The sequence below is a fragment of the Pseudonaja textilis genome, unplaced genomic scaffold, assembly GCF_049901715.1.
Source record: "Pseudonaja textilis isolate UNSWEBS1 unplaced genomic scaffold, rPseTex1.2 PTEXSCF23, whole genome shotgun sequence".
Lineage (NCBI taxonomy): Eukaryota > Metazoa > Chordata > Lepidosauria > Squamata > Elapidae > Pseudonaja > Pseudonaja textilis.
Genome location: NW_028262868.1, coordinates 973678 through 1001420, shown reverse-complemented (window position 1 = coordinate 1001420; position 27743 = coordinate 973678). Strand labels below are relative to the sequence as shown.

General features: G+C 52.4%; 1 protein-coding gene and 1 long non-coding RNA gene across 2 annotated transcripts; one reads left to right on the top strand and one right to left on the bottom strand.

Annotated features, from left to right (window-relative positions):
* The first annotated feature begins 421 nt into the window (after positions 1 to 421).
* On the top strand, positions 422 to 26246 carry TFR2 (transferrin receptor 2). The gene is given in 20 exon segments (XM_087919005.1): positions 422 to 443; positions 2746 to 2796; positions 2990 to 3113; positions 3116 to 3214; positions 5462 to 5654; positions 7338 to 7478; positions 7575 to 7686; positions 9623 to 9745; positions 10966 to 11082; positions 11504 to 11643; positions 11786 to 11958; positions 12068 to 12187; positions 15372 to 15454; positions 15663 to 15726; positions 17160 to 17227; positions 17356 to 17432; positions 18331 to 18415; positions 18678 to 18905; positions 20344 to 20484; positions 23788 to 26246. Coding segments are annotated over 19 exon segments (2364 nt in total). The 5' UTR covers positions 422 to 443; positions 2746 to 2763; the 3' UTR covers positions 24031 to 26246.
* Positions 21311 to 22246, bottom strand: LOC148123711 (uncharacterized). The gene is made up of 2 exons (XR_015740574.1): positions 21934 to 22246; positions 21311 to 21414 (listed from the first exon to the last, which is right to left on the bottom strand). It is a non-coding gene; the product is annotated as an uncharacterized LOC148123711 (long non-coding RNA).
* Positions 26247 to 27743: the final 1497 nt, after the last annotated feature.

The following is a 27743-nucleotide window of genomic DNA, read 5'->3' as shown; positions in this document are numbered from 1 at the left end:
GGGGGTGGCGGAGGTGGGGTGGGGGGGCTGTTTGATTGGAGGGTTTCAGAGGAGGCAGAATTGGAGGGCAGATAGATGGTCACAGGGTGACCCCCGTCCCTCCTTCGACTAGATCCAAGAGCCCGTTTTTCCCAGCGGAGACCCCCCCCCAAAAAACTTTTAGGGTGGGGCAGACTGTCAAACGAAGGGGGTCCCCCCCAAATTCCTCCTCCCCCCCCATCATCCTTGCCCCATTTTCACAGGCCTTGCCCCCCCCCCTTATCTCCTGGGGCCTGTGCAAATGTTGGGGGCCCAGCAGAAGGAGGGGAGGGGGCGGTGGGCGGAGTCTCCCAGAAAAAAAAACGGGGGCCGTCCGAGTGACCCCTGGGTAGCCCCGTCTCCACCCACCCACCCACCCCCTCCGCGAAGGTAGAGCAGCTTTAACAATCCGGGTGTTGCAAGAGGTGAGTAAACAGGGTCGGTGCGCGTGGCAGGCCGAGATTTGAGCGGGTTTCGGGGTGGGGGTGTGGGAAAAGCAACCCCCTTGTCCCGTAGCAGACCCCCGAGACGTAGGGCAGGGCGGGGCGGGAGGGAGGGAGGGGGGCTGGAAGCTGGGCCCAATTCACCCTTTGGAGGAGGTTGGGGAGGCCAAGAGGTGCTAATTCTGGCCCTGGGGGGTCAGGGCACCACCAGGAGATCACCAAGCTGGGGGCTGGGCCGAGAGGGGTGGACAGAAGGGGTGGGAGGGGGAACTTTGGCGATGAGTGGGGGTCTCTGAGTGGGGGGTCTCGACGTTGGGCCCAGTGCAGGAGGAGGCGGGCATGTGGGATGCGGGTGGGTGGCCCCTTTAAGACTTGCGGACCCCTCCCCAAATCTCCCTGAGGTGGTTGCAAAGCAGGAGGGAGGACGGGGTCTCAAGCGTGGCCCCTTTAAGACTGGTGGACCCCCAAAAAATCTCCTTGGCTGGTTGCAAAGCAGGAGGGAGTGGGCGGAGTCTCAGCGTGGCCCCCTTTAAGACCCGTGGACTTCAACTCCCAGAATTCCCTCCGGGTCAGCTTTGCTGCTTTGCTGGGCTGGGGGAATTCTGGGAGTTGAAGTGCACAAGTCTTAAGGGGCCACGCTTGGAGACTCCGCCCACTCCCTCCTGCTTTGCAACCACCTCAGGGAGATTTGGGGGGTCCACAAGTCTTAAAGGGGCCATGCTTGAGACCCCTCCCCTCCCTCCTGCTTTGCAACCACCTCAGGAGATTATGGGGGGTCCACAAGTCTTAAAGGGGCCACGCTTGGAGACCCCGCCCCTCCCTCCTCTTTGCAACCGGCCCAGGGAGATTTTTTGGGGGTCCACAGGTCTTAAAGGGGACACGCTTGGAGACCCCTCCCCTCCCTCCTCTTTGCAACCACCTCAGGGAGATTTTTTTGGGGGTCCACAGGTCTTAAAGGGGCCATGCTTGGAGACTCCGCCCCTCCCTCCTGCTTTGCAACCACCTCAGGGAGATTATGGGGGGTCCACAAGTCTTAAAGGGGCCACGCTTGGAGACCCCGCCCCTCCCCTCCTCTTTGCAACCGGCCCAGGGAGATTTTTGGGGGTCCACAGGTCTTAAAGGGGCCACGCTTGGAGACCCCTCCCCTCCCTCCTGCTTTGCAACCACCTCAGGGAGATTTGGGGGTCCACAAGTCTTAAAGGGCCACGCTTGGAGACTCCGCCCCCCTCCTACTTTGCAACCATCTCAGGGAGATTTGGGGGTCCACAAGTCTTAAAGGGGCCACGCTTGGAGACTCCGCCCCTCCCTCCTACTTTGCAACCACCTCAGGAGATTTGGGGGGGTCCACAAGTCTTAAAGGGGACACGCTTGGAGACCCCTCCCCTCCCTCCTGCTTTGCAACTGGCCCAGGGAGATTTTGGGGGAGGCCCACAGGTCTTAAAGGGGCCACACTTGGGGACCCCTCCCTCCCTCCTGCTTTGCAACCACCTCAGGGAGATTTTTTGGGGGTCCGCAAGTCTTAAAGGGGCCATGCTTGGAGACTCCGCCCCTCCCTCCTGCTTTGCAACTGGCCCAGGGAGATTTTGGGGGAGGCCCACAGGTCTTAAAGGGGCCACACTTGGGGACCCCTCCCTCCCTCCTGCTTTGCAACCACCTCAGGAGATTTTTTTGGGGGGTCCGCAAGTCTTAAAGGGGCCATGCTTGGAGACTCCGCCCCTCCCTCCTGCTTTGCAACTGGCCCAGGAGATTTTGGGGAGGCCCACAGGTCTTAAAGGGGCCACGCTTGGGGACCCCTCCCCTCCCTCCTGCTTTGCAACCACCTCAGGGAGATTTTTTTGGGGGGTCCACAAGTCTTAAAGGGGACACGCTTGGAGACCCCTCCCCTCCCTCCTCTTTGCAACCACCTCAGGGAGATTTTTTGGGGGGTCCACAAGTCTTAAAGGGGCCACGCTTGGAGACCCCTCCCCCTCCCTCCTGCTTTGCAACCACCTCAGGCAGATATTTTTGGGGGAGGTCCACGGGTCTTAAAGGGCCCACATAGCCCGCCTCCCCTGCACTGGGCCCAACGTCGAGGCCCGGGTGGGGTCCCCCCTTGCGCCACCCCGATAAGCCCTCCTGCTCCAGGCGTCCAGGGCTGATAAGGCACCTCTCCCGCAGGGCCCCGGGGTGGTGGTGGGTGGTGGAGGGGGGAGGGGGAGGGCAGGCGAGGGTGGGCCCTGATAACCGCCTGGCACGGCTGGCGCCCTGCAGAATTTCTGCCTGCTTTGATCTCTCTCGGTTGCAGGGCTGCTCCGCCGGGACGATGGAGGTTTGGGCCGACCGCCTGCGGCGAGTGGTAAGTCGAGGAAGGCCTGATCTCTTCACCCTCACCCCTCCTCACCCTCACCCACACCGCCCTCCCCGGACACACAAACGAGGGCTCCTCGTATTCCCGCAACCAACGACACCCCTGCGAGGTCGACCGGCGGAGAAAGAGAAGCCCTGGCGGGTCTTTTCCCGCCGCCCCAACCAAACGCTCTTCCTTCCAGATCAGGCACAAACGGGGCCAGAGGTCCTACACCATCTACCGCAACGCGGCCGAGGACGATGGGGACCCCGATCGTGGGGGGCTTCAGATCAAGATGGAGGAGGCCGCCCGGGGGAACCCCGGTCACCCCCGGCCCGCGGCCCGGCTGGGCGCCCGCCTCCGCGGAGCCACCGCTGGAAGACGGGGGTCTACTTGGCGTTGGTGGGCCTCCTCCTGCTCATCGTAGGTGAGGAAAGGGGGGCCGCACTGGACGCCCCCAACTCCTGTCTTTGTGGGCTCCAACCCCAAACCCCTTGGATGGAGGGCCCTCCGTTGGAGTCCCCAATAAGGGGTGGGGGTCCCGAAGGGCCCCTCGGGTGCTTTTCCTGGCTTTGGGAGGAGGGCTCTTTGTGAGGGCTCTTTGTGAGGGGGTCTGTGTGGGGTTCTTTGTGAGGGGGCACTTTGTGAGGGGGTCTTTGTGAGGGGGTCTGTGTGGGGTTCTTTGTAATGGGGGTCTGTGTGAGGGGGGTCTGTGTGGGGCTCTTTGTGAGGGGGTTCTTTGTAATGGGGGTCTGTGTGAGGGGGTCTGTGTGGGGGCTCTTTGTGAGGGGTTCTTTGTAATGGGGGGTCTGTGTGAGGGGGTCTGTGTGGGGGCTCTTTGTGAGGGGTCCTTTGTAATGGGGGTCTGTGTGAGGGGGTCTGTGTGGGGGCTCTTTGTGAGGGGGTCCTTTGTAATGGGGGTCTGTGTGAGGGGGTCTGTGTGGGGCTCTTTGTCAGGGGTTCTTTGTAATGGGGGTCTGTGTGAGGGGGGTCTGTGTGGGGGCTCTTTGTCAGGGGGTTCTTTGTAATGGGGGTCTGTGTGAGGGGGGTCTGTGTGGGGGCTCTTTGTGAGGGGGTTCTTTGTAAGGGGGTCTGTGTGAGGGGGTCTGTGTGGGGCTCTTTGTGAGGGCTTCTTTGTGAGGGGGTCTGTGTGGGGGCTCTTTGTGAGGGGTTCTTTGTAAGGGGGTCTGTGTGAGGGGGTCTGTGTGGGGGCTCTTTGTGAGGGGCTTCTTTGTGAGGGGGTCTGTGTGAGGGGGTCTGTGTAGGGGCTCTTTGTGAGGGGTTCTTTGTAAGGGTCTGTGTGAGGGGGTCTGTGTGGGGGCTCTTTGTGAGGGGCTTCTTTGTGAGGGGGTCTGTGTGGGGGCTCTTTGTCAGGGGTTCTTTGTAATGGGGGTCTGTGTGAGGGGGTCTGTGTGGGGGCTCTTTGTGAGGGCTTCTTTGGGAGGGGCTCTTTGTGAGGGGGTCTGTGTGGGGGCTCTTTGTCAGGGGTTCTTTGTAAGGGGGTCTGTGTGAGGGGGTCTGTGTGGGGGCTCTTTGTGAGGGGCTTCTTTGTGAGGGGGTCTGTGTGAGGGGGTCTGTGTAGGGGCTCTTTGTGAGGGGCTTCTTTGTGAGGGGTCTGTGTGGGGGCTCTTTGTGAGGGTTCTTTGTAATGGGGGTCTGTGTGAGGGGGTCTGTGTGGGGGCTCTTTGTCAGGGGTTCTTTGTAATGGGGGTCTGTGTGAGGGGGTCTGTGTGGGGGCTCTTTGTCAGGGGTTCTTTGTAATGGGGGTCTGTGTGAGGGGGTCTGTGTGGGGGCTCTTTGTGAGGGGTCTTTGTCAGGGGGTCTGTGTGAGGGGGGTCTGTGTGGGGGCTCTTTGTCAGGGGTTCTTTGTAATGGGGGTCTGTGTGAGGGGTCTGTGTGGGGGCTCTTTGTGAGGGCTTCTTTGGGAGGGGCTCTTTGTGAGGGGGTCTGTGTGGGGGTCCATGTGGGGGCTCTTTGTGAGGGGTTCTTTGTGAGGGGGTCCGTGTGGGGCTCTTTGTGAGGGGGTTCTTTGTGAGGGGGTCCGTGTGGGGGCTCTTTGTGAGGGGTTCTTTGTGAGGGGGCTTTTTGGAACAGGGGGTCTGTGTGGGGGCTCTTTCTGAGGGTCTTTGTAAGGGGGCTCTTTGTGAGGGGGTCTGTGTGGGGCTCTTTGTGAGGGGCTCTTCGTAAGGGCTCTTTGTGAGCGGGTCTTTGTGGGGGGGTCCGTGTTGGGGCTCTTTGGGAGGGGCTCTTTGGGAGGGGCTCTTTGGGAGGGGCTCTTTTTGAGGGGGTCTGTGGGGAGGGTCTGTGTGGGGAGGTCTTTGTGAGGGGGCTTTTGGGGAGGGGTTCTGTGTGGGCGCTCTGTGTGAGGGGCTCTTTGTGAGGGCCTCTTTGTGAGGGGGTCTGTGTGGGGGCTCTTTTGGAGGGGCTCTTTGGGAGGGCTCTTTGGGAGGGGCTCTTTGGGAGTTGGCTTTGTGAGGGGGCTCTTTTGGGGGTCTCTTTCAGAAGGGGAGGGGAGGTATTTGGGAGGGGGTCTTTGGGAGAGGAGAGGGCATCTCGCACAATTGGCATCAGACCCTCCGGGTATAAATGTGGGCGGCTCCCCCAGCCTGCCCTTCGCCCTCCCCCACCCCTTAACCACTGCCCCCTCCCCCGTCCTCTGCTGCCCCCCCTCCAGGTTTCCTCCTGGGCTACGTCTCCTCCCGGAGGGGCTCCTGCACGGCCTGCGGCGACTTCCTGCCCATGATCAACGAGGACGGGCCCTACCGCCGGACCGAGGACCCCCGGGGGCCGCCCCCCCTCTACTGGCACGACCTGAGGGAGATGTTCCAGAAGTATCTCCACGAGGAGAAGATCGAGGGGACCATCCGGTGAGGGGCCTCCCCCGGGGGAGGGGCCCCGAGGAAAGAGGGCCACCTGGCGGGAGGGAATGGCGGGGGGGGGGCTCTCCAGGCATCTGGGGGAAGGACCCTCACCTAGCCATGCAAGTGAGGGGGGGTCTCACTGGCCAACGAGAGGGCCCCTCCCAAGGGGCCCCCAATCTCATGTTTTTAAATTCTCTTTGTTTCCTTTTTTCCTACTTTATTTCCTTGTTTGATTATTTTACCTTTATGTGGTTTAAAATTCCTTTTTATTTCTTTCGGTTTTTTTTTAATGGATGAGTCGCCAAAGTAGCCCCAAGGACAGATACGCCACTAAATAATAATAATTGTAATAATAACAGTTATAATAACAACAACAACAACAGCTTCTAGGTGCTCACTAAGAAAGGATTTTGTGAAATGACCATCAGAGCATTAGTATTTCCTATATTATTATTATTATTATTATTATTATTATTATTATTATTTTTATAGTGATAACATCAGTAACAACAACAACAACAATAATAATAATAAAATAATAAAAATAAAAATCAATAAAATAAAATAATAATAACAACAACCACACTTGACGCAGTCCTAAACGTTTGGGAAGTGTTCGACTAGTGATTTGTGATATGAAACCCAGCATAGTTATCTCGTTGGTGTGTATACTGTCATTTGTGTGAATAACAACAATAATAATAGTAACAATAATAACAGTAATAGCAGTAATAGCAGTTACAACAGTAACAACAACAACAATAATAATAATGAAAATATACTGTTCATAAATAAGTAATATATAATAATAATATACTGTTCATAAATAAATATAAATATATCATAATGATATTGTACTATTCATAAATATCAATATATCATAATGACAATAATGTACTGTTCATAAATATATCATAATGATAATAATACTAATTTACTGTTCATAAATAAATATAAATAAATCCTAATGATAATAATATACTGTTGCTCAATAAATATCAATATATCATAATGATAATACTAATTTACTGTTCATAAATAAATATCAATATATCATAATGATAATGTACTATTCATAAATAAATATAAATATATCATAATGACAATAATTTACTGTTCATAAATAAATATATCATAATGATAATAATACTAATTTACTGTTCATAAATAAATATATCATAATGATAATAATACTAATGTACTGTTCATAAATAAATATAAATATATCATAATGATAATAATTTACTGTTGCTCAATAAATATAGATATATCATAATGATAATAATGTACTGTTCATAAATTAATATAAATATATAATAATGATAATAATGTACTATTCATCAATATAAATATATAATAATGACAATAATTTACTGTTCATAAATAAATATATCATAATGATAATAATAATAATTTACCGTTCATAAATAAATATAAATATATCCTAATGATAATAATATACTGTTGCTCAATAAATGTAAATATATAACAATGATAATAATAAAAAATAACCATAATCGCATATTTTTAATAAATGAATATAAACGTATAATATTGATAATGTTAATCATAAAATAATAAAAATAGCAAATAATAATTTATTTCTACTGCTGCTGCTGCTACTGATACTAATAATAGTAATAAGAATGACGGCCGGACTGTGAATCATCCTATCTCCCCTCCCGGCAGACAAATGAGTGAGGGTCCCCACCCGCCCGGCTCCCCTCGCCTGGACGCCCTCTCCAGCCACGTCCTGGCAGCCTTCACCTCCTTTGGCCTGGACCACAGCTGGACCGATAGCCACTACGTGAGGCTGCAGCGCCCCGACCGGTCAGTACGGCTGATACCGTGGGAATGGGGGACGGAACGGGGTCTGGGAGGGGGGTCTTTTTAACCCTTCCTGCGTCCCCTCCCGCTTTATTTCAGGGGACGACCCAACTTCCTTCACCGGCTGGACGCCAGCGGGGCCGTCGTAGAGGAACTGCAGCTGGGGGATCCAGAGGTTTACTGCCCCTATAGCGCCTCTGGCACCGTTGTGGTAAGACTGGCTGCTCTGCCCACTGGGCAGCACTCCCGTCAAGCCCACAGGCACCAACGGGGCGCATTTGGGGGCACAGGAGCGGAGTGTCCACTCATCAAACATTTTGGTGGTCTTTTTAGAGTTGCCAACCGAAAGGGAGGACGGGTGGTGGTGGAGGAGGGAGCAGTATGGCAGCTTGGAAACCGAAAGCGCATTCCGTCAATGTTTTCTTTCTTTGTTTTTTACGTGTTTTTTTTTTAAATTTATTTTGACAACCAACATTGACCAATCCAAACATAAAACATCAAATAAACCCATCTTTCCATGATACAGTGTTCGATAGGTGCATATATCTCTTGTGCAAGAGTCTTTTCCCTTCTAAATTGAGATTAAAATTCATATTGAATAGATCAGCTTTGCAAACTGTATTATTATTATTAAATCCTTAATAGACTATAATTATAAATTCAGGTCATCGAGCAAATCTCCACTTTCCCAAAACCTAAATATTCATCCTGTCATTCATTTCATTCTAATCAGTTCTAATACCTTATTATGCTGTCTTATCTTTACTATTATGCTGCATTCGTATTAGAATATATTTTATTCCCCTGTTTTCTTATCTGACCATTGATAAAATAAATCCCCTATTTTGATAATATTCTGTCTTCTGGCTGTCTAATTTCTAATGTCCATTTAATTTCTAATGTCCATTTAACATTAATTGACTAATGTCCCATTTGTTGATATTTCTGCCCGTTCCGTTATTTTCTTTAATCGCCTCGTCTTGTGACGGAATTTTTTCCACTTTTCCAGTTTTGAGCCAATTCAATTTCTAGCCGCTGTTAAAAAACATTTATAAATCAAATATGTCAATTCTCTACTGTATCCTACCCAAGAAAAATATCTCTGGTTTAAATGTTTTCCAAGATAGTAAACTAGGGGATCATAGTTTCCGCCGGTGCAAAATTCTCATTGGAGAACATGATGGAGGACTCTGGGCTACGGCTGTGTCCCATTGGAGAATTGGAGAGTCGGCTGCACCCAGGAAGTGCCGTCATGTTCACTCCCAATAAATCCATTTTTGGAAGTTTTGCAAGTTTGGCTCGAGACTCAGGATTTTTAATCGGGGGTGGAACTGCCGGAATCCTGACAGCGAGTCTCGGGGGTGCAAATCCTCTCCAGTCCACCCAGTCTGGCCTGGTTTGGACCATACTGGTCCAAATTCGGCCACTTTAAGACTTCGGAACTTCAACTCCCAGAATTCCTAGCAGTCAGCCGAGGAATCCTGGGAATTGAGGTCCATGGGTTATATAAACTTGGCACGGAGGTATGATTGGGGGCCTTAAATTTCCGAAGCCAAGCTAGACAGCGCTTATAAAGGGAAGTTTGCCCCCGTTTTATGACCGTTCGCGTCACGGTTGTTAAGTGAATCACGGGCAGGTTTTCGGTGAGTAAAACGGCCGTTGAAGGAATCCGGCTTCCCCTGAATTGGCATTGGTTGCGATTGAGGTTGCAAAAAGGGGGATCCCATGACCCCCTCACACTCCCCCCCCCCGGGAACACTTCAACTCGTCATAAATACGAGTCGGTGGCCAAGTGTCTGAATTTTGATCCCGTGACCACGTGGGGGTGCGCTACGACGGTCGTAAGTCGTGAGAAATGGTCACAATTCCCTGTTTTCAGTGCCGTTGGAACTTCTCACAGTCACTAAACGAATTGCTCTAAGTCGACCTGTCGGTGCCCATCCCTGACGCGGACCAAAGAGAGATTAAGATAGATTTCACCTAGGGCTGGAAGCTCTTAGAGAAGAGTTCCGAGGAAATCTTCGGCCCAGGAGAGCGCAGGAGGGGACTTTTTTTTGCATCTCTTGGGGAGGGAATTCTACCCCCGACCCCCATTTGAAGGGTGCCCCCCTCCTCTGAGCATGTTTCTCCCCCTTCCCCGTCCTCAGGGTGGCCTCGTCTTTGCCAACTACGGACGCAGGGAGGACTTTGGGCTGCTGGAGCAGCAGGGGCTGAGTCCGCGGGGTCACCTGGTCATCGTCCGCGTGGGGAAAATCAGCTATGCCGAGAAGGTGAGCCGGGCTGCACCCCAACAACGTAGACACCCCCCTCATCACCACCATCATCCTTTCAGGCCCGCATAATCCCTTGTGGGGGGAAGTCTGGGCCATTTGAAGAGAGCTAGCAGAGCATTTTAATGGCCGGATGCCTTTCCTGTCGCCGGGGCAGAGTTTTGTTCGGCGGATATTATTCTCATTGGGCCCAGAGAGAGGCAAATATCTGCCTCTAGCTAGGTTCGAACTCGCAGCCCCTGGACTGTGAGGCGAGAGGTCCCCCTCTAGGCCACCGCCCCACTCATTTCCATTTCACAACGGACCCCCTAATTTAAATGGAGGCTGAGTGTTTTACTGGCCTGATGCCTTTCCTGTTGCCGGGGCGGAGTTTTGTTCGGCGGATATTATTCTCATTGTGCCCAGAGAGAAAGAAATATCTGCCTCTAGCTAGGATCGAACTCACAGCCCCTGGACTCTGAGGCGAGAGGTCCACCTCTAGGCCACCGCCCCACTCATTTCCATTTCACAACAAACCCCTAATTTGAATGGAGGCTGAGTGTTTTACTGGCCTGATGCCTTTCCTGTTGCCGGGCGGAGTTTTGTTCGGCGGATATTATTCTCATTGTGCCCAGAGAGAAAGAAATATCTGCCTCTAGCTAGGATCGAACTCACAGCCCCTGGACTCTGAGGCGAGAGGTCCACCTCAGGCCACCGCCCCACTCATTTCCATTTCACAACGGACCCCCTAATTTGAATGGAGGCTGAGGGTTTTACTGGCCTGATGCCTTTCCTGTTGCCGGGCGGAGTTTTGTTCGGTGGATATTATTCTCATTGGGCCCAGAGAGAGGCAAATATCTGCCTCTACCTAGGATCGAACTCGCAGCCCCTGGACTGCGAGGCGAGAGGTCCACCTCTAGGCCACCGCCCCACTCATTCCCATTCCACAACGGACCCCCTAATTTGAACGGCGGCTGAATGGAGCTGAGGCTTTTACTGGCCTGATGCCTTTCCTGTTGCCGGGGCGGAGTTTTGTTCGGCGGATATTATTCTCATTGTGCCCAGAGACCACTTGCATTTGGGGAAGGGGACATATGTCCAGAGCCTCCTTCCTGTGGGAAGGGGAGATGACAAAGGTTGGGAACCACGCAGAACAGATTTCGGGGGCTTTAAGGATGCGAGGGGAGGGTCGCGAAAGGGGAAGGGTCATTCCGAGCACTTTCTCCTCCCCCCACGCACAGGTGGCCAATGCAGAGGCTAGCCAAGCCAAGGGTCTCCTCATCTACCCGGATCCCAGCGACATCCCCCAAGACCCCCGTAAACTGGGCCTTTCCCCTAACATCAGCATTTACGGGCACGTGAGTAAGATTGGGGGGTGGGGGTGGGGGTGGGGGTTTGGCGGGGAGGTCCGAAGCAAGCTGTCGAACCTGCCCCTCCCTCCATTTTGTCTTCGGCTACCTGCCGGGGCCGTTACCGACACATCCGGCGGGGAGGGGCACAGTGATGTTCCATTGCAGTGGTGAGCTACGCGAACCGGTTCGCAACGGTTCGGCCGACCTGGTTGTTAAGCGAAAGCTTCCGACGATCAGTGGAGAGGAGAAAGGAAGATAAAAGCCCAGGTGCTCCCACTCACCCCTGCTCCGTTGAGCAGGCGGCGGAAGAGGCAGCGCCCCTGCTGTGGCCTGCGCCGAGGTAGACTGCCTTGATCCAGGGAGGTTCCGGATGGCTTTCCTAGCTCAGGGTGGCCTCTTTTTCTCCCCCCAACCGCCATCTTTGCAGGTTCATATGGGGGCTGGAGATCCCTACAGCCCTGGCTTCCCGTCCTTCAACCACACCCAGTTTCCGCCCGTGAGATCATCGGGGCTGCCCACCATCCTGGCTCACCCCATCAGCGCTGCCGTGGCGGCCCACTTGCTACGGTGTGCGCCCAGCTGGGGAGGGGTTTTTTTGGGGGGTGGAGGGGAGGGCATTGTTGAGCGGGAGAAAGGATGGAAAGAGAGCGGAGCCGCGCCCGCCTTCCGACGTGGCGTTTGTCGTGTTCATTTCCGACTCCCTTTGCAGGCAGCTGACGGGACCCCCGGCCCCCCAGTCCTGGAGGGGCCTCCTACCAGAGGTCCCCTACCTGCTCGGCCCCGGGGACCCCAACTTCCGCCTGCAGCTCGGGGTGCACAACGTCCAGCAGTCGGTGATGATTAACAACGTTTTCGGCTGCATCGAGGGCAAATTTGAACCCGGTACAAGCGGGGCCCACGGGAGTGTAGTACGGTGGTGCGACAAGGAAGGGAGAAGGGAGACTGATCTCTGGGGATTCTCTGTTTTTTTGCATCCCGATGAATCTACTAGATCACTATCTGATCGTGGGGGCCCAGAGGGACTCCCTGGGGCCTGGAGCTGCCCGGTCTGGAGTGGGCACGGCCATCTTGCTAGAACTGGCACGGACTTTTGTCGCCATGGTGCAGAATGGTAAGCCAATGAGGGAGGCATTGTAAGGGCAGGGGGAGATGTCACATCAGAAGACCCCAGCCTCCCCCTGCAATAGAGGTTGTGTCCAGTCATAAAACATTTCTACGCCCGTTTTATAGTTGCCAACAGAAAGTGGGGGGCAATTGGAAGGAGCAGTGCAGCAGTTTAAAAACTGAAAGCGCATTCCGTACTTGCAAAGATTGTAACTAAACTACTGGGATTTCTGCCAGGAAAATACCTATTTTTGACACTCAGCGATGAAGATGTTTCGGTTGGAGAATTTTAATCCCTGGTTGGAGAATGTGATTGTTGACGCTCAGCTACGAAGGTGTTTCGGTTGGAGAACATGAATCCCTAGTTGGAGAATGTGATTGTTGACTTTCAGCTATGAAGATGTTTCGGTTGGAGAATATTAATGTGATTGTGACTGTTGACTCTCAGGTCTGACCGTGTTTCGGTTGGAGAACATGAATCCCTAGTTGGAGAATATGATTGTTGATGCTCAGCTGTGAAGGTGTTTCAGTTGGAGAACATGAATCCCTAGTTGGAGAATGTGATTGTTGACTCTCAGGTATGAAGGTGTTTCGGTTGGAGAATATGAATCCCTAGTTGGAGAATGTGATTGTTGACTCTCAGGTATGAAGGTGTTTCGGTTGGAGAATATGAATCCTTACTTGGAGAATGTGATAGTTGATGCTCAGCTATGAAGGTGTTTCGGTTGGAGAATATGAATCCCTAGTTGGAGAATGGGATTGATGACTCTCGGCTATGAAGACGTTTCGGTTGGAGAACATGAATCCCTAGTTGGAGAATGTGATTGTTGACTCTCAGCTATGAAGGTGTTTCGGTTGGAGAACATGAATCCCTAGTTGGAGAATGTGATTGTTGACTCTCAGCTATGAAGGTGTTTCGGTTGGAGAATATGAATCCCTAGTTGGAAAATGTGACTGTTGACTCTCAGGTCTGACCGTGTTTCGGTTGTAGAATATGAATCCCTAGTTGGAGAATGTGATTGTTGACGCTCAGCTGTGAAGGTGTTTCGGTTGGAGAACATGAATCCCTAGTTGGAGAATGTGATTGTTGACTCTCAGCTATGAAGGTGTTTCGGTTGGAGAATATGAATCCCTAGTTGGAGAATGTGATAGTTGACGCTCAGCTGTGAAGGTGTTTCGGTTGGAGAATATGAATCCCTAGTTGGAGAATGTGATTGTTGACGCTCAGCTATGAAGGTGTTTCGGTTGGAGAATATGAATCCCTCGTTGGAGAACGTGATTGTTGACTCTCAGCTATGAACATGTTTCAGTTGGAGTACAGGAACAATGACATAGCCAGAGGAGTGGAGGAAAACAGGGTCAGAGGTGATAGTATATTATATGTCGTGTCTCAGAGTCGGCTACACACAGGTCATGCCGACATGTTCACTCCTAATAAATCCTTCAAAGTTTTGAAGCTTGGCTCGAAGTTCTCACGATGTAACAAGGGCAGCTGCCGAAATCCTGACAGGGAGTCCTTGACTTATGGCCACAATTGAACCTAAAATTTCTGTCACTAAGTGAGACCGTTGATAAGTGAGTTTTTGCCTATTTTACTCCCTTTCTTCCTGGGCAGTTTGTTCAGCGAATCACTGCAGTTGTTCAGAGAGTCACACAGTCGTGAAGTGAATATGGCTCGCCCATTGATTTTGCTCACGCGACCGGGGACACTGCAACTGTCATAAATACGAGACCCTTGCCAAGCGTCTTGCCTTTTGATCGCTTGGCTATTGGGGTGGTACAATGGTCGTAAGCGTGAAACAACGGCTCGAGTCACTTTTTTTTCCAGTGCCGTCGGAACTTCCGATGGTGGCTAAATGGACGGACGTAAGGCGAGGTGGCTGCTTTCAGAGTCGGGGATCTCACGGCACCCCCTTTTGGGTCCCAGCGGCTGTTGGGTGGGGGTAGGCCCACTCTAGAGCTGCGGAGGGGGGGAAGGAAGGGGATGTCATGAGTTCGAGAGTAAGATTGGAAGTATCTAGGCAACGTTTCGATGAAGTCTCATTCATCATCTTCAGGCTTGTGTCTTCGGCTCTGTGCTTCTCAGAGTGAAGACCCAAATAACCAAAGATAGATAGATAGATAGATAGATAGATAGATAGATAGATAGATAGATTGGAATCGGACAGTGGGGAAGAACGGGGCCTGTCCGGGAGTCTGAAGAGGACTCGGACGAGGCTCTTGCGTCCGAAACAGAGATGAGGCCAGGGCCACCTGGGAGTAGGGTGCTGCCTCCGGAGCTTCCAGAATCTGACATCAGCGAGGAAGAGGAACAGTGGGAGCCTGTTCCCAGTGCGTATGCACAGAGCTGCCAGAAGGCGAGAGCAACTGAGACAAAAGGGACGACTCGGGAGCAAGGCTGGGAGGCGATCGCCTCTCCCATAAGACATAAAGGAGGAGCAAAGGGACAGGAATCTTTGCAGGAAGCAACTTTAGTTCGATCGGTTCCGAGTCCTCCTTGAAGCTCTGTATTTATGTCTGTGTGTGTGTGTGTGTGTGTGTGTGTGTGTGTGTATGTAGATAGATAGATAGATAGATAGATAGATCAATCGATCTTTGGTTATTTGGGTTTTCTCCTGCGTAAGATTGGCAGTATCTAGGCAACGTTTCGATGAAGTCTCATTCATCATCTTCAGGCTTGTGTCTTCGGCTCTGTGCTTCTCTGTGCTTCATTCTGTGCTTCACTCTGAGAAGCACAGAGCCGAACACAAGCCTGAAGAAGATGAATGACTTCATCAAACGTGCTAGATACTGCCAATCTTACGCGAGGAAACAAATAACCAAAGATCCACATACTAATACCCGAGAACCTCAGAATATGAATATATCTATCTATCTATCTATCTATCTATCTATCTATCTATCTATCTATCTATCTATACACACACACACACACACACACACACACGTCGGTTGGTTTCTTTTCTAGTTCATTGGACACTCTGTTTTTGGCCGCACTTCACAGGGAAGAACGGCGGGTGCTTATCTCGAGGAACTAGTTTGAGTTTCATTCCCGGGCTGGGAATGACAATCATTCCCAGCGTTGCGAATCAAACGAGATTCGCTTGGTTTTTGGGGAAAAAAAAGCATCGTGCGGTCATTACGGTCTCGGAAGCCCGGGTTGAAACAATCCCTCTGTCCCTACACCGCAGGGTTCCAGCTACGGAGGAGCCTGCTTTTCGTCAGCTGGGACGCGGGCGATTTTGGCAGCGTGGGCTCCACCGAGTGGCTGGAGGTGAGCGGGCCCTGGGCGGCGTGGTTTTGGGGAGGGGGGACAATGTAACCACCCCCATTACTCGGGGTCTGTCTCTCGGGCAGGCCAGGGACCCCCAGACCCTTCGATCGAGGGGGATCAGCCACGGGAATGGGGGAGCTCCTCGTCCTAGTTGCCCTACGGGGAAGCCCCTACCCGCATTTTAAATCAGACGCTCCGCCCTCTGCAGGGGTACCTGACGATGCTGCACCTGAAGGCCGCTGCCTACATCAGCCTGGACAATGCTGTCCTGGGTGAGTGGGACGGGGGTGGGGGGTGGGGGAAGAGCCCCCGTAGTCCCCTCCCCAACTCAGAGAGATTGCTGGTCTTGGGGGCGGGGGAGGACGACAGACCTGAGCTGCCGAAAGGAAGGTTGTGGGAGCGCCATCATCCCGGGAGACGGACGAGAAGAGATTGGAGTGCCATCCTGTCGGAAGATGGCGTAGGGTCTTCCTGCTTGGGCAGGCGGGGGGTTGGACTAGATGACCTGCAAGGTCCCTTCCAACTCTGTTATTCTGTTCTTTCTTTCTTTTCTTTTTCCTTCCTTCCCTTCCTCTTTCTCTCCTTTCTTTCAGAAATGGCATAGGGTGTCCTGCTTGGGTGGATTGGGGTTGGACTAGATGACCTACAAGATCCATTCCAACTCCGGTATTCTTTCTTTCTTTCTTTCTTTCTTTCTTTCTTTCTTTCTTTCTTTCTTTCTTTCTTTCTTTCTTTCCTTCCTTCCTTCCTTCCTTCCTTCCTTGCTTCCTTCCTTTCTGTATCCCTTCCCTTTCTCTTTCTCTCCTTTCTTTCAGAAATGGTGTAGGGTCTCCTGCTTGGGTGGATTGGGGTTGGACTAGATGACCTACAAGATCCATTCCAACTCCGGTATTCATTCTTTCTTTCTTTCTTTCTTTCTTTCTTTCTTTCTTTCTTTCTTTCTTTCTTTCTTTCATCTTCCTTTCTTTCCTTCTTCCTTCCTTCCGTCCCTTTCTCTTTCTCTCTTTCAGAAATGGCATAGGGGCTCCTGCTTGGGCAGGGGTTGGACTAGATGACCTCCAAGGTCCCTTCCAACTCTGTTATTCTGTTCTTTCTTTCATCTTTCTTTCTTTCTTTCCTCCTTCCTTCCTTCCTTCCTTCCTTCCTTCCTCTTTCTTTCTTTCTTTCTTTCTTTCTTTCTTTCTTTCTTTCTTTCTTTCTTTCTTTCTTTCTTTATCTTTCTTTCTTTCCTTCTTCCTTCCTTCCTTCCCTTTCTCTTTCTCTCCTTTCTTTCAGAAATGGCATAGGGGCTCCTGCTTGGGCAGGGGTTGGACTAGATGACCTCCAAGTTCCCTTCCAACTCTGTTATTCCTTCCTTCCTTCCTTCCTTCCTTCCTTCCTTCCTTCCTTCCTTCCTTCCTTCCTTCCTTCCTTCCTTCCCCATCCCTCCCTTTCTCTCCTTTCTTCCTTTCTTCCAGAAATGGTGTGGGGTCTCCTGCTTAGGCAGGGGGGTTGGTCTAGGTGACCTCCAGGATCCCTTCCAACTCGGATTATCTGTTATCCGTGAAGGAGCGTGGCTGCTAAGGGGGTAGAGAGCCCCCTCCTCTGCCTCCCAGCTGCCATTACCCCCAGCCAGGTGGGAAAAAAAAAACCACCGGGTGGGGAAGAGTCCCCGACAAAAGTTTCTCAATGAGGACTAGAACCTTAGCCGCTGGTCTCTTGGCAGGAGACGACCGATTGCTGGCTAAGACCAGCCCGGCCCTGATCAGCCTCATCGAGAGCGTCATTAAGCAGGTGAGGAGGAGCGGAGGGGCAGGTGGGGGAGGGGGAGGGCAGCCCCTGGGATGTGGGGCGGGGGGGGAGGAGGGCAGGACGAAAGGGACTCCTTGAGGCCATCCATCCCCAAAGGTCCTTTCCTGCAGGTGGACAGTCCGAATCGGAGTGGTCAAAGCCTCTTCGAGCAGATGACCGAGCAGGGCCGGCGCTGGGAGACTGAGGGGTAAGGGGGATTTAAAGAACCCCTTTTTGAGACCCCCCAAGTCCACCCCTCCCTCCTCCCCTTGGTCCCCTCCCATCAGGGCTGAGCGGCAGAATCGGTAAAAATTGGACAATAAATCAGAGAAGAAGAAAAAAACTAAAAAAAACGGGGGTTTAATCGGTATTTCTTAATCTTGGCAATTGAAAAGCAGGCTGGACTCCAATTCCCAGAATTCCCCATTCTGAATTTGGCCCCGTTAAGACTGATGGACTTCAACGCCCAGAATTCCCCAGCCAGCAAAGCTTGAAGTCCTCCATCTTAAGTTCCACTATGCCAGCTGGGGAATTCTGGGAGTGGAAGTCCTCCATCTTAAGGTCCGCCATGATGGCTGGGGAATTCTGGGAGTGGAAGTCCTCCATCTTAAGGTCCGCCATGATGGCTGGGGAATTCTGGGAGTGGAAGTCCTCCATCTTAAGATCTGCCATGATGGCTGGGGAATTCTGGGAGTGGCAGTCCATCCGTCTTAAGCTCCGCCATGATGGTTGGGGAATTCTGGGAGTGGAAGTCCTCCATCTCAAGGTCCGCCATGATGGCTGGGGAATTCTGGGAGTTGAAGTCCTCCATCTCAAGGTCCGCCATGATGGCTGGGGAATTCTGGGAGTGGAAGTCCTCCAACTTAAGCTCCGCCATGATGGCTGGGGAATTCTGGGAGTGGAAATCCTCCATCTTAAGATCCGCCATGATGGCTGGGGAATTCTGGGAGTGGAAGTCCTCCATCTTAAGGTCCGCCATGATGGCTGGGGAATTCTGGGAGTGGCAGTCCATCCATCTTAAGATCCGCCATGATGGCTGGGGAATTCTGGGAAATTCCTAACCCTAACCCCTGACCCCCTGACCCTGGTGGGTTTCTCTCCCCCAGCATCCAGCCCCTCCCCATGGACAGCAGCGCCTTCGCCTTCACCTCCTTTGGCGGCGTCCCGGCGGTGGAGTTCTCTTTCGTAGAGGTGAGAGGGCCCCCTCCCCACGCCCTCACCCCCTCCCTGCAAGGACTGAAATGCAGGAAGTCCCTCCTCCCCATCTCTAGGGTCCGCTGGGGATTCTGGGAGTTGGGAGTCCCGCCATCTCAACCTCCCCCCATTCCACTACTTCGGGGAACTGGACCCCGCCAGCCCCCTCCCCGTCGTCGGCAGAGGCAGGGTCCGCAGCCCGTCCCTCTTCTCCAGCCCATCACCGTGTGTGTGTGTGTGTCCCCCTTTCCCCCGGCAGGACTCGCGCCCGTACCCCTTCCTCAACACCATGCTGGACACCTACGACCACCTGAACCGGGCGCTGCAGGGCCGCCTGCCGGCCGTGGCCAAGACGGTGGCCGAAGTGGTCGGCCACCTCCTCCTCAAGCTGACCCACGACCACCTCCTGCCCCTGGACTACTGGTGCTACGGCGACGTCCTCCTGGCGCAGATTGCCCGCTTCAACCACTTCAACGCCCAGCTGAAGGTGGGAGCCCCTCCCCGCCTTCCCCGCCCCCCCCTCCCGCCGTCCTGGGACTTTAGCCCGTTTGCACCGGTTCAGGCCAACCGGTTGGTGCCACGGGACGCCGGGGTTCCCCGCGGAAAAACGGTCGTTGCAAGGACGGCGAAGCTTTCGGGTTGCGGTGTCGGCATGCACAATACAAGGCGGCCTTCCCTGCCGTGCGTACGAGCACAACACCCCCTCCCCACCCACCTCACTCTGCACGGTGCATGCGCACGGCTCCCAGCCGGGGTTTTTGGGGCCCGTTGACGATGGCCATTTGTCGCCCTCCCGAAGACTCGAGGGAAGCCTCTCTATCCTCGGCAGGGCCATTTTTTGGCCTCCCAAGGTTCCTCTTGTCTCCGGGAAGGCCAAAAATGCCTTCAGCCGGCCGAAAAATCCCCTGGGAGGCAGAAATCCCCGTCTCCTGGGGATTGGTCATCCAGCCCACTAAGGCGGGACTAGAACTCGCGGTCACCTAGTGATTAGCCCAAAGTCACTCAGCCGGCTTTTGTGCCTAAGGCGGGACTAGAACTCACTGTCGCCTAGTGATTGGCCCAAAGTCACCCAGGTGGCTTTCATGCCTAAGGCGGGACTAGAACTCACGGTCGCCTAGTGATTGGCCCAAAGTCACCCAGGTGGCTTTCGTGCCTAAGGCGGGACTAGAACCCACAGCGCCAGTGATTGGCCCAAAGTCACCCAGCCGGCTTTGTGCCTAAGGACTAGAACTCACGTCGCCTAGTGATTGGCCCAAAGTCACCCAGGTGGCTTTCGTGCCTAAGGCGGGACTAGAACTCACGGTCGCCTAGTGATTGGCCCAAAGTCACCCAGGTGGCGTTCAGGTGCCTAAGGCGGGACTAGAACTCACGGTCGCCTAGTGATTGGCCCAAAGTCACCAAGCCGGCTTTCATGCCTAAGGCGGGACTACAACTCCCATTCTCCTAGTTTCTACCCCGATGCTTTCACCCCCGCAAACCAAATTAGCACCTCCGTATTTGGGGAGCCATTTTCTGCTAAGTTGTTCCCCAAGAGGGCTCCCCAAAATGGAGACTGGTGCGAGTTGAGCACCCTCCGTCTGCCTCCCGCTTCCACGTCAACTACACACCCCATGTTGCAGGAGGTGGCACCCCACAGCGGCCCCAAATCAGGAGAGTGCGTAGTAGTACCACCGCCTTCTCAACTAGTGAGATCCGTCCTCCCGGGAAAACAACGCCGCTTACTCTGCGTTTCTCAGAGCGTCCGGCCGGGGGGAGAAGGCGACGCAAGGGAGGAACACGCCTGCTCACCTGGGGCGCCACCTGTCCGGTGATGCCGCTGGGCCTCTCTCCTCGGAGGGGGGATCCCCCCCCAACCCCTCTGCACCCGATACCGGGGCTTCACACCCTTCTCTCCCCCCCCCTTACTCTGCTTCTCCCTCGCCCAGAGTCGGGGTCTCACCCTGCAGTGGATGTACTCGGCCCGGGGGGATTACGTGCGGGCCGCCGAGAAGCTGCGCAGGGACATCTACACCTCGGAGGAACACAACGAGCGGCTTCTGCGGATGTTTAACGTTCGCATCATGCGGGTGAGGCCGGGTTGTGGGGGGGGGAAGGTCTTTGGAGGAGGTCTGGGGGCCCGAAGGTTGCCAAGAACTGCAATCCCTTCCTCTGCCCTCTCTCCGCTGTAGCCTGTTTACTCTCTTGCAATCCCTTCCTCTGCCATCTCTCTCCGCTGTAGCCTGTTTACTCTCTTGCAATCCCTTCCTCTGCCATCTCTCCGCTGTAGCCTGTTTACTCTCTTGCAATCCCTTCCTCTGCCATCTCTCCGCTGTAGCCTGTTTACTCTCTTTTAATCCCTTCCTCTGCCATCTCTCCGCTGTAGCCTGTTTACTCTCTTGCAATCCCTTCCTCTGCCCTCTCTCCGCTGTAGCCTGTTTACTCTCTTGCAATCCCTTCCTCTGCCATCTCTCCGCTGTAGCCTGTTTACTCTCTTTTAATCCCTTCCTCTGCCATCTCTCCGCTGTAGCCTGTTTACTCTCTTGCAATCCCTTCCTCTGCCATCTCTCCGCTGTAGCCTGTTTACTCTCTTGCAATCCCTTCTTCTGCCATCTCTCCTCTCTAGCCTGTTTACTCTCTTTTCATCCCTTCCTCTGCCATCTCTCCGCTGTAGCCTGTTTACTCTCTTGCAATCCCTTCCTCTGCCCTCTCTCCGCTGTAGCCTGTTTACTCTCTTTTCAATCCCTTCCTCTGCCATCTCTCCGCTGTAGCCTGTTTACTCTCTTGCAATCCCTTCCTCCGCCATCTCTCCGCTGTAGCCTGTTTACTCTCTTGCAATCCCTTCCTCTGCCATCTCTCCGCTGTAGCCTGTTTACTCTCTTGCAATCCCTTCCTCTGCCCTCTCTCCCTGTAGCCTGTTTACTCTCTTGCAATCCCTTCTTCTGCCATCTCTCCTCTCTAGCCTGTTTACTCTCTTTTCATCCCTTCCTCTGCCATCTCTCCGCTGTAGCCTGTTTACTCTCTTGCAATCCTTCCTCTGCCATCTCTCCGCTGAAGCCTGTTTACTCTCTTGCAATCCCTTCTCTGCCATCTCTCCTCTGTAGCCTGTTTACTCTCTTCATCCCTTCCTCTGCCATCTCTCCGCTGTAGCCTGTTTACTCTCTTGCAATCCCTTCCTCTGCCATCTCTGCTCTGTAGCCTCTTTACTCTCTTGCAATCCCTCCGCCATCTCTCCGTTGTAGCCTGTTTACTCTCTTGCAATCCCTTCCTCCGCCATCTCTCCGCTGTAGCCTGTTTACTCTCTTGCAATCCCTTCCTCTGCCATCTCTCCGCTGTAGCCTGTTTACTCTCTTGCAATCCCTTCCTCTGCCCTCTCTCCGCTGTAGCCTGTTTACTCTCTTGCAATCCCTTCCTCTGCCATCTCTCCGCTGTAGCCTGTTTACTCTCTTGCAATCCCTTCCTCTGCCCTCTCTCCGCTGTAGCCTGTTTACTCTCTTGCAATCCCTTCTTCTGCCATCTCTCCTCTCTAGCCTGTTTACTCTCTTTTCATCCCTTCCTCTGCCATCTCTCCTCTGTAGCCTGTTTACTCTCTTGCAATCCCTTCCTCTGCCATCTCTCCGCTGTAGCCTGTTTACTCTCTTGCAATCCCTTCCTCTGCCATCTCTCCGCTGTAGCCTGTTTACTCTCTTGCAATCCCGTCCTCTGCCATCTCTCCGCTGTAGCCTGTTTACTCTCTTGCAATCCCTTCCTCTGCCATCTCTCCGCTGTAGCCTGTTTACTCTCTTGCAATCCCTTCCTCTGCCATCTCTCCGCTGTAGCCTGTTTACTCTCTTGCCATCCCTTCCTCTGCCATCTCTCTCTCTAGCCTGTTTACTCTCTTTCATCCCTTCCTCTGCCATCTCTCCGCTGTAGCCTGTTTACTCTCTTGCAATCCCTTCCTCTGCCATCTCTCCGCTGTAGCCTGTTTACTCTCTTTCATCCCTTCTCTGCCATCTCTCCGCTGTAGCCTGTTTACTCTCTTTTCAATCCCTTCCTCTGCCATCTCTCCGCTGTAGCCTGTTTACTCTCTTTCAATCCCTTCCTCTGCCATCTCTCCGCTGTAGCCTGTTTACTCTCTTGCAATCCCTTCCTCTGCCATCTCTCCGCTGTAGCCTGTTTACTCTCTTGCCATCCCTTCCTCTGCCATCTCTCCGTTTACTGCCATCTCTCTCTGTAGCCTGTTTACTCTCTTTTAATCCTGCCATCTCTCTGCCATCTCTCTTCCTCGCTCTCTGTGTAGCCTGTTTACTCTCTTTTAATCCCTTCTTCTGCCATCTCTCCCCTTCCTCTGCTGTGTGGCCTGTTTTTTATCCCTCTCTTTCTCCCGCTAATCCCTTCTCCGCCATCTGCCATCTCTCCCTTCTTCTGCTGTGCATCTCTCTCCCTCTCGCCTGTTTACTCTCTTTAATCCCTTCCTCTGCCATCTCTCCGCTGTAGCCTGTTTACTCTCTTTTAATCCCTTCTCCGCCATCTCTCCGCTGTAGCCTGTTTACTCTCTTGCAATCCCTTCCTCTGCCATCTCTCCTCTGTAGCCTGTTTACTCTCTTTTAATCCCTTCCTCTGCCATCTCTCCGCTGTAGCCTGTTTACTCTCTTGCAATCCCTTCCTCTGCCCTCTCTCCGCTGTAGCCTGTTTACTCTCTTGCAATCCCTTCCTCCGCCATCTCTCCGCTGTAGCCTGTTTACTCTCTTCAATCCTTCCTCCTCTCTCCTGTATCCTGTTTACTCTCTTAATCCCTTCCTCTGCCATCTCTCCACTCTAGCCTGTTTACTCTCTTCCAATCCCTTCCTCTGCCATCTCTCCGCTGTAGCCTGTTACTTCTTGCCATCCCTTCCTCTGCCATCTCTCCACTGTTTACTCTCTTTCAATCCCTTCCTCTGCCATCTCTCTCCTGTTTACTCTCTTGCAATCCTTCCTCTGCCATCTCTCTGCTTAGCCTGTTTACTCTCTTTTAATCCCTTCCTCTGCCATCTCTCCGCTGTAGCCTGTTTACTCTCTTGCAATCCCTTCCTCTGCCATCTCTCCACTCTATCCTGTTTACTCTCTTCCAATCCCTTCCTCCGCCATCCCTCCGCTGTATCCTGTTTACTCTCTTGCACTCCCTTCCTCCGCCATCTCTCCGCTGTGGCCTGTTTACTCTCTTGCCATCCCTTCCTCTGCCCTCTCTCCGCGGTATCCCCCAGACGCAAATCCTGCAAGATTATCAATCGACGGTTCTGGGGGCCCTCAAGGGTGAGGAGAGACACACACCCCCTCCCCAAATCCTTCAGCCTGGCACTGGCCCTTTTTGGGGGGGCGGGGTCCGCCGCCATCCAATGGACGCCTCCCAACGCTTCCCCTCCTTCTTCCTCCAGGTGGAATTCTACTTCCTCTCTCAATACGTGGCGGTGACCGAAACTCCCTTCCGGCACATTCTCCACGGCCGGGGCCCCCACACCTTGGGGGCCCTCCTGGAGCACGTCGGCCTCTTACGGGACGCCCCGGAGAAGTTCGACGAAGCCCTCTTCCGACGGCAACTGGCCCTGGTCACCTGGACGCTGCAGGGAGCCGCCAACGCCCTGAGCGGCGACGTGTGGAATATCGACAACAACTTCTGAGCCGGGAACACCCCCTCACCCCCTAAAACGCCGTCCCGTCGTCTCGCCGTCTCTCTCTCTCTCTCCCTCGCGAAGCAGATCCCCCCCCTTGGCAAACGGCGTCGCGTTGTTGCCTTTTTTTGGGGGGTGGGGTGTAGTTTGGGCAAGGCCACGCGTGCGAAGTTGTCCCCACGCGGAGGGCTTTCGTGGCGGCCTCCCCTTCCCCGATCCCCTCTTCCCTCCCCCGCCCTCTTTTCCTCTCTGATGTTTAATTTATCAGTGACAGGGTTCACTATGAATTCTTGGAATATTGCTATGCAATGGAGTAGCAAGGCCCTTGCGCCTCCCGGGTTAATTATACGTGCGGCCCCCTCCCCTCCTTGCCCTCACCCCCCTCACCCCCCTCACCCCCACTCCGGATTTATCAGCAGCAAGGTCTGCTATAAATGGAACCGATTTATTGCTATGTAATAAGACAGGAATCCGACATCCTTCCTCCTTTCCGTTCCTCCTTGCCGCCTTCCCCCTTTTCCCCTCGCTCGTCCTTCCTCCTTGGTGAATCCGTCAGCGGGCGCGAATGTTTTATTGCACGGATGGAATAAAAGGTTCGTTGGCTTTGGCCGCCCCCCCTCCCCTCCCCTGTGGTTGATCGAGGCCTGGTGGACGGGGTAGTAAATCAAACCTCCCGAGGATTTATGAGGCGCGAACATCTCGGCATGACCTGGGTGTAGCCAACTCGAAGATTGCGTCATTCGCTGTCACTTTGGACCCTGGTTCTCTACCGTGGCCCCCCTCTGGGTGTATCGTAATTCGTATTCTCCAACCGAAAACAGGGCCGTTGCCAAGATGTCGACGATCACGTTCTCCAGTTTGCGTGGCGGAAAGGCCAGGCGCTTAGTTACAATCTTTGCAAGATAGGAAGGGAATACACTTTCGATCCCAAACTACTACGCCGCTCTTTCAAACTCCTTTTTCCCCCTCCCGCCTTTCGGTTGGCAACTAGGAAAACGGGCATAGAAAATGTTTTATGAGTTGACAGTCGGTTCCCCTCACTTCTTGAAGGTGACCTGTACACAAGACAAAAACCAAATTGAGTGCAGGCATAGAAAGGGCATAGAAAATGTTTTATGAGTTGACAGTCGGCTCCCCTCACTTCTTGAAGGTTGACCTGTACACAAGACAAAAACCAAATTGAGTGCAGGCATAGAACAGGCATAGAAAATGTTTTATGAGTTGACAGTCGGCTTCCCTCACTTCTTGAAGGTGAACCTGTCCGAGACAAAAAAACAAATTGAGTGCAGGCATAGAACGGGCATAGAAAATGTTTTATGAGTTGACAGTCGGCTCCCCTCACTTCTTGAAGGTGAACCTGTCCGAGACAAAAAAACAAATTGAGTGGAGGCATAGAACGGGCATAGAAAATGTTTTATGAGTTGACAGTCGGCTCCCCTCGCTTCTTGAAGGTAAACCTGTACAAGACAAAAACCAAATTGAGTGCAGGCATAGAACTTAGGGTTGCAAAACTCCTCCCACCCATCCCCAGGCTTGGTTGGATTTTCTGCACGGAACCTTACTACAAGGCTATCGTCAGCTTGGACATTCCTACTCTTTACCCACGATGCCTCTGGTAAGGGGTAGCCCTTCCACTTGATTAAAATATGGGCGTTGTCTCCAACGCCCCCTCCAGTTGAGGATTCGCCGCCCCTCATCATGGGTTTGGCCCCCTACGACCACGGGGTCTCGGGGGGCCCGTGAGGTGGGGGAGGCCTCAGGGTCAATCCAACCGCAGGTTCTAAGAGGTTACTACAGAATCCCGGGTGTAATTGGGGCCACTCCAGTTGTAGCTGCGTTCATTGGTCCACCGTTCCGCTCTCTCACGTGCCCTGGCAGGTGTCAATCAAATCACGGCTGACTGGGGAAAGTCAGCACCGACGCTAAAAAACAAACAAACAGTCGTAACACGGAGCAAAACTCACGGAACAACGGGACAGATATTTTTTTTAGCTCAAGCGGCTTGTTATTGCCTCCTTCCTGGGGCTGGGAGAAAACGGCTGGCTTAGAGTGGCCCGGCTGCTTTTCCTGGCTAAAAACAGGTCTAGAATTCACACAGGCTTCCCCGTTTCGAACCCGGCTCTCGGTCTCCTTAATTCCCTACAACGTATTTCCAAGCCGACGTAGCAGCTCCGGTCGTGAATTAAATAATTTTTCAATTAAATCAACTTGGCCGTGATATAAAATCCCCTCTGGTTGAACTTGATCCAAGAAGGATTTCTTGAAAGGATCAAAATCCGGCGGAGGATCCGCCGGTCCCTTCGCCTTACACATGTTTTTTTAATTCAACCACAGGATTCCTTGGATTAAATTTGCGGTTTACATCGAATAAAACAACATTTTATTAAGCGTATTAAAGGTCAAATGTCCTCAGAGTTAATACAACCCCGTTTTTGCTCAGTGCAATAAAAGCCACACTTGATTACATTTAATAAAATCCCAATTTTATTTCTCCCCCACCCCACAATAAAAATTTTAATCCTAAAATGTGCTCGCAGGAACGCAGGAATAGCCGGCACAAGAGCGCGTGAAGAGGGCGATGGCCGCCTCGTACCTGGGCAGGTAGAGAGAAGGTAAGCCAGGTAAGCGTCCCAGGTGGGTCTCCATCCTCCTTCACGTCGCGGCTGCCCCAAAGGTAACTTTCCCCTCACACCCCCAAAAAATGGGCAACCAGGACTTTTCTTGTGTATATAAATATAAATATAAATATAAATATAAATATAAATATAAATATATATAAAATATATATAAATATAAATATAATATATATATATATATATATATATATATATATATATTTCTTAAATATGTCTTTTTATTAGACATTTTCTTTCCTATACATCACTATTCAAGAATTGTACTATGGGGTTGGGTCCTGGATACCTTGTAGGTCATCTAGTCCAACCCCGCGCAGGAAGAAGAAGCAACAGCTAGAAACTAACCCAGGGAGAGAAGCAACCTAGAACTAAGGAGGTAACCTTCTCAACAGGGAGAACAATGGAACCCGTGGAACTGCCCGCCACCTTAAGAAAAAAAACTGGACAGCCGTACAGACAGGAGCGGGATTTCACTGTCTTAACCACCGGGTCTGTGGGCGTGGCCTATTCTGTGGGCGTGGCTTGGTGGTCCCGTGACTGGCTGGGGCGTGGCTGGTCTGAAAATATTGTCCGTGTTTACGTCCATCTTGAATTTTTTTTGATTTAAAAAAAAAAATGAGGCCGAGCAGGAAGGCAGATGGAATTGCTCACAGAATCATTCAGTGATCTATCTCTCTGCCATCGGCTACCTGAGTCTGTCACATGAAATGTGCTTGCAAGCCAACTCACAAAATTAACTGACAACACACCAGGGGTGTAAATAATGATATTTTTTTTAATTAAAAAAGGAGTAACTTTTCCCCAAAAGTAGGCAGGCAGATGGAATTGCTCACAGAATCATTCAGTGATCTATCTATCTGCTATCGGCTACCTGAGTCTGTCCCATAAAATGTGCCTGCAAGCCAACTCACAAATTTAATTCACAACACGCCTTGTACGTAAATATTGAATTTTTTTTAATATAAAAAAGATCCATTTTTACCCAATATCAGGCAAAGCAGGCAGGCAGATGGACTTGCTCACAGAATCATTCAGTGATCTATCTCTCTGCCATCGGCTAGCTCAGTCTGTCACATAAAGTTTGCT